Here is an 11,163-nt window from a genome sequence, read left to right as displayed (position 1 = left end):
GGAGCTATTGTTAGTAGTTATTGTTCATGTGCCTGATGGCCGAGGGGAAAAAAAAATGTTCAGGTGGCAGGAGGTGTGGGTCTGGATGGAGCGTAGTCTCCTGCCTGAGGGGAGAGGGGAGAATAGTGTGTGTCCAGGGTGAGAAGAGTCAGCTGTAATCCGACCCACACGCCTCCTGGTCCTGGAGGAGAACAAGTCCTGGAGGGATGGGAGCTTGCAGCCAATCACCTTCTCAGCAGCATGTACGATGCGCTGCAGTCTATGCTTATCCTGGACTGTGGCGCTGGGGAACCACACTGTGATGGAGGAGGTCAGGATGGACTCTATGATGGCTGAGTAAAACTGCACCAGCATCTCGGTCGGCACCTTAAGTTTCCTCAGCTGCCGCAGGAAGTACATCCTCTGCTGCGCCTTCTTGATGAGGGAGCTGATGGTCGGCTCCCATTTGAGGTCTTGGGTGATGTTGGTTCCCAAGAAACGGAAGGAGTCCACAATGGGGACGGGGGTGGGAGAGTCAATCAGGGTGATGGGGATGGTGGGGCTGTGACTTTCCTGAAGTCTATGATCATCTCCACTGTTTTCTGGGCGTTAAGCTCCAGGTTGTTGAGGCTGCACCAGGACGCCAGCTGGTCCACCTCTCTCCTGTAGGCAGACTCATCGTCATCCGAGATGAGCCCGATGAGGGTGGTGTCATCCGCAAACTTGAGCAGTTTTACAGATTGGTGACTAGAGGTGCAGCAGTTTGTATACAGGGAGAAGAGCCAGGGGGAGAGTACACAGCCCTGAGGAGTACCAGTGTTTGTGGTTCGACTGTCCGAGACAATCTTCCCCAGCTGCACGTGCTGTCTTCGGTCTGTCAGGAAGTCATTGATCCAACTGCAGAGGGAGTCGGGCACGCTGAGCTGGTAGAGCTTGTCTCATAGCAGTCCAGGGAGGATGGTGTTGAAGGCAGAGCTGAAGTCCACAAACAGGATCCTAGCGTAGGTTCCTGGGGAGTCCAGATGCTCCAGGATGAAGTGGAGGGCCAGGTTCACTGTATCATCCACAGACCTGTTGGCTCTATAGGCGAACTGCAGTGGGTCCAGGAGGGGGGCGGTGATGTCCTTAAGGTGGGGCACACACATATATATATGTGTGTATATATATATACACATATATATGTATATATACATATATGTATGTATATATATATATATATATATATATATATATATATATATATATATATATATATATATATATATATATATATATATATATATATATATATAGATTTGTATCAGTGACGTGCGGTGAGGTTCATGGCTGGTGAGGCACTGACTTCATCACAGTCAGATTTACAAACATATGAACCATAAAGAGTATCTTATTCACCATTTGATTGGCAGCAGTTAACGGGTTATGTTTAAAAGCTCATACCAGCATTCTTCCCTGCTTGGCACTCAGCATCAAGGGTTGGAATTGGTTGAAAATTATTCCCGGGCGCGGCGCCGTTGCTGCCCACTGCTCCCCTCACCTCCCAGGGGGTGAGCAAGGGGATGGGTCAAATGCAGAGGACAAATTTCACCACACCTAGTGTGTGTGACATTCATTGGTACTTTAACTTAACTTTACACATACAAACTGTAGCACGCAAAAAAGCACATTTAATTAAAAAAAACGTTATGGTCTTACCTTTACTTATAAATGAAGTCCATGCGCCGCTCCTTTTGAACAAAAGCATCGATAACTTGTCTATAGAAGTCTTCCTTATCTTTCTTCAGTTTTAAAAGTCTCTCTGTCTCGATGGAGATTTTCCTTTAATTATTACCTCGTGCTTAAATTGAAAGTCCAGTTTAGAAAACTGTTTTATTTTAGATATGTAATCCTCCATGTTAAAAGTTCAGGCGAGAGGAAATAATAAACGATCGCTGCTAACTGTTGCTGCTTGTTGTCACTTCTTCTGCAGCCGAGTAGTCGCAAGAATGATATCTGGGATCACTAGCGCCCTCTACCACCAGGAGGCGGGAATACTGCGAGCCTCAGCCAGTGAGTCTTCGCAGCCGTTTTATGATTGCTCAGCACAAGAAATACGTTACACACATACAGTTGTTGACAAAATACACTGGACATCATATACCTCAGCTAACTGAACTATGGAAATGTATAATATAATTCATATAGCAATACGGTCTCACTGCACAGCAGGCCAGCAGTTAGCCGAGTCATTGCGCAATCCATGGTGAGGCTCAACTGGCTGGTGACTCACCGCAAGTCTCTTCTCAGTATTTGAACGGCAAATGTGAAAATTCAGCGATTTTTAATAAAAATAATCTAAAACTGGTGAAGTTAAATGGAAAATAACTTTATAGTATAATCACTGGATACATATAACAATTTAATTATTTTTTTTTCTTTTTACATTTTTTTTCTTTCCATGGTGGCACGTGAGGCCCCGCCTCACCTGCCTCCCCTGACTGCACGTCACTGATACATACATATATATATGTATATATATATGTACGTATATATATATACGTATATATATATATACATATATATATATACGTATATATATATATATATATGCGTATATATATATATATATATATACATATATATATACACATATACATATATATATACACGTATATATATATATATATATATGTATATATATATACATATATATATATATATATATATATATATATATATATATATATATATATGTATGTATGTATGTATGTATGTATGTATGTATGTATGTATGTATGTATGTATGTATGTATGTATGTATGTATGTATGTATGTATGTATGTATGTATGTATATATTTATATATATATATATATTAGGGCTGGGAATCTTTGGGTGTCCCACGATTCGATTCAGAATCGATTCTTGGGGTCACGATTCGATTCAAAATCGATTTTTTTTTTCCAATTCAACGCGATTCTCGATTCAAAAACGATTTTTTTATTTATTTTTTAAATGAAAACAATACACAATAATACCATAATAATGCCATACAATTCCAAAACCAAACCCAATTTTGGAGTTCTGAACTTGTGATTTCTTGCAGTGTTAAGTGGTAATATTTCACATGTGTCCCAATTGACTTTATACCCTGACAAACAGCCATATTCAGTGATGACATTATTGATATAGTGTAGAGAGGAGTTAACATGTGACAGGTACAGAATTATGTCGTCACAATACATCGATAGCTTATTATACTGAGAGCCAATTTTTATAACATGAATATTATTTTCACTTCTTATTTTTGCAGCTAAGGGTTCAATAACCAAATTAAATAATAATCCAGATGCAGGGCATCCTTGTTTTACTCCTCTTTTTAACGAAAAAGGTTCTGAAATAGGATTATTGGTTTTGACTGATGCCATGGGCCTTGTATAAAGCATCTTAATCCATTGTATAAAATTATCTCCAAATCCAAATTACGTAATGTGCAAAACATAAATGACCAGTTTATGCGGTCGAATGCCTTCTCCGCATCAACAGTATATACTGCTGTGGGATAAGGGAGACTTCTAGCATTTTGAGAGCAAGGCATTTTGAGAGTCTCTAAAAAGATGGTTGTCATTAGTTTTTCTTCCTAATATTTCATGACTTTTCCTAATCCATCAGGGAGACACAGAAAAATATAAAATCAACTGCATGATTGTTTCTCATTTCTCTGTACACATTTTGACCACGCCATCGTTCCTCAGGGGTCATATAGACCCCAGGATTGGAAAGCACTATAAGTCTTTGTGTGTTAGAGTGAGACACATGATCCAATGGACTTTTTTGTGCTCCCAAGTGATCTGAACACAGAGAATTCAATTGTGAGTTGATCTGACCATCATACACTGAATTATTGTTGGTTTAATATCGTTTGGCAGCCATTTTGACAGTTTTCCATAGATATTTCGGCACATTGCACCCCCCCCCCACCAAATACCCCCCAGTGGGAAATTACTTATGTGTGCTCCTAAGTCCCCTGAACACAAAGAAACAAATAGTGAGTCAATCCAACCATCATAGACCGAGTTATTGCAGTTTGAATACTGTTAGGCTTGGTCTTGAATGTGACCAAAAGTGATTTTCGTAATTTCTGAACGTACAAATACATATAAACTCAGTTTTCCATATAAGTGTCACACAAGAAATGAAATGGAACAATCACTGTGAGTTTATCTGACTATTACATGCTGAACTAGTGTGGTTTGAGTAGCGTTTGGTGGCCATTTTAGCGTTTTTCTACCTCGAACATCCCAGTAGGAAACCATTTATTTGTGCTCCTAAGTCCCCTGAACACAGAAAAAAGCAGTGAGTAGATCTTTATTAGTAATTGATGCAGAAACCACTGAGATAAATGGTCTTGAAAATAAATTTATAATTTATACTCTGTCGGAATGGCGGGATGTCGGAACAGTTCAAACATTCCGTTCCCGCGCCGTGTGAGAACAGGAGGAGGGGAGGGGGGAGGAGCAAACATATAAAAGCACTCGCATAGCAGCCTTCTAAACCATTTCTCTGCTGCTGTCTCTGCTGCTGTTTGTGATATACTCTCTCTCTCTCTCTCTTGTTTCGAGTTTGCCTTCTAAACCATTTCTCTGCTGCTGTTTGTGATATACTCTCTCTCTCTCTCTTGTTTCGAGTTTGCCTTCTAAACCATTTCTCTGCTGCTGTTTGTGATATACTCTCTCTCTCTCTCTCTCTTGTTTTGAGTTTGATGATGCCAAACCACAAGACGTTCTCTGTCCAGGAGGTTTTGGATCAGGTTTTTAGTGAAGAGGTAGACATAGAGGAAAATGTGTCTGAAATCGAAGACAATGTTGTGGAAGACCCTGATTATGGGGCATCGTCCTCTGATGAGGATGAGACCCTTGATGCTGAAGTTCCTGTCAACACTGGAACACCAGCAGACATTTTCCTGTCCAAAAATGGAAAGTTGTCGTGGTCCCCTGCCCCACGTCAACGGCAGGGTAGACTTAGCGCTGGTAATGTCATCAAAATGGTTCCAGGCCCAACCCGATATGCGATTAGCCGTGTCCAAGACATAAAATCTGCATTTGAGCTCCTCATGACACCATCAATTGAGAACCATGTACTCTTGATGACCAATTTAGAGGGGAGTCGTGTGTTTGGGGACAGTTGGAAGCCGATCGATGCAATTGACTTGCAGGCATACATCGGGTTGCTCATTTTGGGGGGCGTGTACAAGTCCAAAGGCGAGGCAGCAGAAAGCCTGTGGAATAAAGAGACTGGAAGGGCCATCTTCCCAGCCACCATGTCTCTGAAGAAATTCCATATTATGTCTCGTGTCCTACGGTTCGATGACAGAGAGAAAAGACAGGGCCGGAGAGAACATGACAAGCTGGCAGCTATCCGGGATGTATGGGACAAGTGGGTTCAGCAACTGCCATTGCTTTACAACCCAGGCCCCCATGTGACTGTGGATGAATGTCTGGTGGCGTTTCGTGGCCGCTGTCCATTTAGACAGTACATCCCGAGTAAACCAGCCAAATACGGCATTAAAATATGGGCAGCATGTGATGCCCAGTCGAGCTATGCCTGGAATATGCAGGTCTACACCGGCAAAGCCCCTGGGGAAGCACCTGAAAAAAATCAGGGCATGAGGGTTGTCCTGGACATGGCTGAGGGACTGGAGGGGCACAATATAACGTGCGACAACTTCTTCACCTCCTATGCCCTTGGTGAAGAACTCGCAAAGCGGAAAGTCACCATGCTGGGGACAGTCCGCAAGAACAAGCCAGAGCTTCCCTCTGAGCTTGTTGCAATCAAGAACAGACAGGCTACATCCTCAGTGTTTGCCTTCACTGAGAACGCCACAGCTGTTTCGTATTGCCCCAAGAAAGGGAAGAACGTTGTGCTCATGAGTACGATGCACAAGGATGCCCAGCTCAGCACCAGGGAGGACAAGAAGCCACAAATGGTGTTGGACTACAATGCCACAAAGGGTGGTGTTGACAACCTGGATAAAGTCACAGGCACGTACAGCTGCCGACGCATGACTGCACGATGGCCCCTTGTTGTATTCTTCAACATCATCGATGTGAGTGCCTACAACGCTTTTGTGCTTTGGAGGGAGATCAGTGAAGGCTGGAACAGCGAAAAGCTGTACCGGAGGAGGCTGTTCCTGGAACAGCTGGGGTACGCGCTGGTGCAACCCCAAATTGCACGAAGAGTTGTCCTACCAAGAGCCTCAGCGGCTGCTGTGGTGATAGTGGAGGATGTTCAGAGGGAGGCACACACCTCCAATCCTCCAGTGGCCAGAGGGCAAAAACGAGGCAGGTGCCAGATCTGTTCCACTAGGAACGATAACAAGACAACTAATACATGTGGGGGATGTGGCAAATACATCTGCAAGGAGCACATCCGTTGTGGATCATGTGCCCAGTAGTGCTTTACCCTTTCTTGGAGAGTGGGGGATGAATATTGCCATTTTTCATTTGTTTTACATTTCTTGAGAGAGGTAGACTCTAGGCTACTTTTTGCAGTCTGTGAAAAAATAGGAGTGGCAGACTTTTACAGTATTTTAGTTTTTTTGAAATAAGACAATATTTTTGGTAAATAGCCTACTGTCTTGTTATTTTTTTCTTCAAATATGGACACTCCAAATGGCCGGCCAATGGTCAGATATTTGTTGTTGTTGAAAAAAAAAAAAACAAAAAAAAAAAAAATACAAAATATAAAGAGTAATAAAAAAACTTCCCCCATTGAGGATTGCCACCTTATCCTGGTCAGAGGGTTTGTGCTTGACCCTTTCTTGGAGAGTGAGACGAATATTGTTATTTTCAAATGGACACTCCAAATGGCCAACGGTCAGATATTTGTTGTTGTTGAAAAAAAAAAAAAAAGAAAAAAAAAAAGAAAAAAAAAAAAAGTTATAAAAAACTTCCCCCTGGAGGATTGCCACCTTATCGTGGTCAGGGGGTTTGCGTGCTTCCATGACCCTAAGAGCTATAGCTGGTCTTAGGGTAGAAGCCTGACTAAGTGCAATCTAAATGGCAAAAAACAACAACAACAACAACACCATACAATTAATACAATTCGGTCACATTCAATGATGGCCGCCTAACAGTATTCAAACTGCGATAACTCGGTCTAAGATGGTTGGATTGACTCACAATTTGTTTCTTTGTGTTCAGGGGACCTAGGAGCACAAATAAGTGGTTTACCACTGGGAGGTTATCTGGGGGGGGGGGGGGGGCGTAGTGTGCCAAAAAATCAATAAAAAACGGTCAAATTTGACACCAAACGGTATTCAAACAACAATAATTCAGTGTATGATGGTCAGATCGACTCAGAGTTGACTTCTCTGTGTTCAGAAGACTTGGGAGCACAAAAAAGTCAATTGGATCATGTGTCTTACTCCCACACACAACAACTTATAGAGCTTTACATCTCTGGGGTCTATGTGACCCCTGAGGAACGATGGTGTAGGCAAAAATCGAGGTCAATAGGAGGGTTAAACAAATTCCTTGTATTGTCTGAAGATTGTCGACCTTCCATGAAGCCAGTTTGGTCAGTATGAATTAATTTTCCTATTACATTTGATAATCGTGTGGCTAAGATTTTTGCCAAGATTCAAAAGGATTCTCTATTCATTCAATACATAGGATTTCAGCAGGATCTACCCCAGTCTGCTGACATGCAAGCAGAGTAGTAGATTTTTTTAAAAAGCTTTTATAATTGTAAAGGACAATGTTTTATCAACTGATTGCAATAATGTACATTTGTTTTAACTATTAAATGAACCAAAAATATGACTTATTTTATCTTTGTGAAAATATTGGACACAGTGTGTTGTCAAGCTTATGAGATGCGATGCAAGTGTAAGCCACTGTGACACTATTGTTCTTTTTTAATTTTTTTTTATAAATGTCTAATGATAATGTCAATGAGGGATTTTTAATCACTGCTATGTTGAAATTGTAACTAATATTGATACTGTTGTTGATAATATTCATTTTTGTTTCACTACTTTTGGTTTGTTCTGTGTCGTGTTTGTGTCTCCTCTCAATTGCAGTTCTGAGTGTTGCTGGGCAGGCACGTGCACACATAGGGCCCTATGGGTGCCTGAGCCCCTGCCCTTTTTTGCCTCGTCTTAAAAAGTGCCCTCTGCCTGTGTGTGTGTTGTTTTTTTTTCTTTAAACAACATTAATAAATTCCTGTCAGGGATGTAAAAAACAAAAACAAAAAAAACAGCGGTACAAAAACTCCACGTTTTCTTGTAATACCGGGTTGTTTGAGCCTGCCGCTTCCTTTAAACGTTTAGCCCCTCCTCGATCTGCGGGCTGCAGCCAGGGTTACTCAGACGTGACAGTGGAGCAACTTGAACCTGTGAGTTATGGTCTAGTCGCCGTCCACTTATTCAGCATCTAATATGGGTAATATTTCAGAAAAACGCTGTATTATTCTATTAGTCAATGTGTCAGCTTCTGTTTTTGCCGGACGTCGGAGCACGGCGCATCAATTGAGCACGGCACATCAAGTCCGCACAGAGCAGAGCGGATCGTGCGGGACAGGAAGTAATGTACAAAATAAAACACCGGGTTAATTTTCAAAATAAAATGCACGTTTACGGCGGATCACATTTCTCTCACAGTAGAGTTTTAGATATAAGGTTATTGTGACTTTGCTATTACTGTGTGGGTTAACAAAATAATAATAATAATAATGATAATAATAACAATAATAATAAGAACAATGATAATGATAATAATAATAATAATTATTATTATTATTAATAATAATAATAATTTCAGCATTCTGGGGATATAAGATGTAGGTTATCTGTTAGGAATATTGCCATCTGTATTTAAACTTGATTCATGTTGATTATGCCTGCAGCCCAAAGCCAAAAAAAGAAAGGATACAGCCCTCTACTGGCCCCTGGTCCATATTTTTGGCCCTGTATTGCGTTTCAGTTGTTTAGTCTGAGCATTAAGTGAGATAGACCATAAGTTACAACTTGATGGTGTTTTCATCAAGTTAAGGGAAGAAGGACAGATTTTCACATTGAAGTTTTTTCCATTTGGGTATTTATTTTTGTATTTTTTTTCAAAGTTCATGTTGCACTGTTCAATGTTCAATATTAAAGTGCTTATCTTTAACAAAAAATAGCCTAATAATAAACCAGTGTTTTGTTGCTTTTCATGTCTTCCAAGCCTATGATAATGTAAATTAACTCATTATGACCATAATTTGTTGACACAAAAGAAATGGCAATCACTTTTACCTACAAAGGACACACAGCTAAGTAGTTAGCTTCCTATTAGCAAATTTAATTTTACATTAATTTCCATATTGTGTAAAGGACCAAAAAAAAAATGCCTGCCCTTTTCTGACTTTGAGCCCCTGCCCCTCTATAATCATGTGCACGTCCCTGTTGCTGGGTCAGGTTTGGTTTTGGAATTGGATTGCATTGTTATGGTATTGCTGTGTATTGTTTTGTTGGATTGATTAATTTTAAAAAAATCAAATAAAAAAAAAAAAAATAAATAAAAAAAAACACCAAAAAAAAATCGATTTTTTAAAAATGAGAATCGATTCTGAATCGCACAACGTGACAATCACGATTCGAATTCGAATCGATTTTTTCCCACACCCCTAATATATATATACATACATACATACATATGTATATGTATGTATATATATGTATATATCAGCATCCCCCGCGACCCCAAAAAAGGGACAAGTGGTAAAAAATGGATGGATGGATGTATGTATGTATGCAGCTGAGATAGGCTCCAGCGAGCCCCTGCGACCCCAAAAGGGACAAGCGGTAGGTAGAAAATGGATGGTATATATATATATATACAGTATATAAATATATATATATATACTGTATATATATATATATATATATACTGTATATATATATATATATATATATATATATATATATATATATATATATATATATATATATATATATATATATATATATATATATATATATATATATATATATATATATACACTACCATTCAAAAGTTTGGGGTCACATTGAAATGTCCTTATTTTTGAAGGAAAAGCACTGTACTTTTCAATGAAGATATCACATTTGTGGGGTCAATTAAACGCTCAAAATGGCCAGAAAAAGAGAACTTTCATCTGAAACTCGACAGTCTATTCTTGTTCTTAGAAATGAAGGCTATTTCACAAAATTGTTTGGGTGACCCCAAACTTTTGAACGGTAGTGTATATATATATATATATATATATATATATATATATATATATATATATATATATATATATATATATATATATATATATATATATATATATATATATATATATATATATATATATATATGCCTCGGATACACAGGTAACCTCTCCCTTGCCCGCTCAGCCCTTTCCCACTTCCCCGCTTACGCTCCAGGGGGAACCAATTTCCCCACCCCTCTTGTCCCCCAACCCCACCAGTTCCCTCCCGAGGACTGGCACACCCGACCCAGTTGTCCCACACTTGGTGATTGGAAGGGAGTGGCCAAGGCAGCAGAAAAGGCCTCCGGACTGCTTGCAGGACTTTGTGGTGTCCTTAGACTGAAGGAAAATAAGGGAAACGGGAGGTTTGTGAACCCGCTTTTGTGTGATGTAAGGGTTACGTTGTCTACACTGTTTTGTTTGCACTAATGCAGGGGTCGGCAACCCGCGGCTCCGGAGCCGCATGCGGCTCCTTGACCACTCTGATGCGGCTCAGCTACATACATGCCGACTCCCCCGATTTTCCCAGGAGAATTATGGATCTCAGTGTCTCTCATAGATTACTCCCAGGTAAATATTAATCCTATATACACTCTAATTACTAAATAAAGGGCGTGCTCTAATTGCACTACAGTAATTGTCCTCTATAGCATTTACATACAGCGTGCCAGTCCAGCCACATGTTGCATGTTGTTATTACTTTCGCACTCAGGAGACAGCAAAGCATACTTACTCATCAGCCACACAGCTTACACTGACGGTAGCCGTATCAAACAACTTTAACATTGTTACGTTACAAATATGCGCCACAATGTGAACCCACACCAAAAAAAGAATGAAAAACACATTTCTGGAGAACATCCCACCGAAACACAACATAAACACAACACAACCATTACCCAGAATCCCATGCAGCCCTAACTCTTCCGGT

The 11,163-nt window shown here is 40.2% G+C and overlaps 1 protein-coding gene across 1 annotated transcript; it reads left to right on the top strand.

The window, feature by feature from the left end:
* Window positions 1–3,812: 3,812 nt before the first annotated feature.
* LOC133653078 (piggyBac transposable element-derived protein 4-like) lies at window positions 3,813–6,854 on the top strand. Its single transcript, XM_062052084.1, has one exon. The coding sequence runs from the start codon at window positions 4,720–4,722 to the stop codon at window positions 6,409–6,411; it is 1,692 nt and encodes a 563-aa protein (XP_061908068.1). The 5' UTR covers window positions 3,813–4,719; the 3' UTR covers window positions 6,412–6,854.
* Window positions 6,855–11,163: the final 4,309 nt, after the last annotated feature.

Source organism: Entelurus aequoreus, linkage group LG01 (assembly GCF_033978785.1).
Source record: "Entelurus aequoreus isolate RoL-2023_Sb linkage group LG01, RoL_Eaeq_v1.1, whole genome shotgun sequence".
Classification (NCBI taxonomy): domain Eukaryota; kingdom Metazoa; phylum Chordata; class Actinopteri; order Syngnathiformes; family Syngnathidae; genus Entelurus; species Entelurus aequoreus.
Note: the sequence above shows the minus strand (reverse complement) of the source record. Positions and strands in the feature narration are given on the sequence as shown.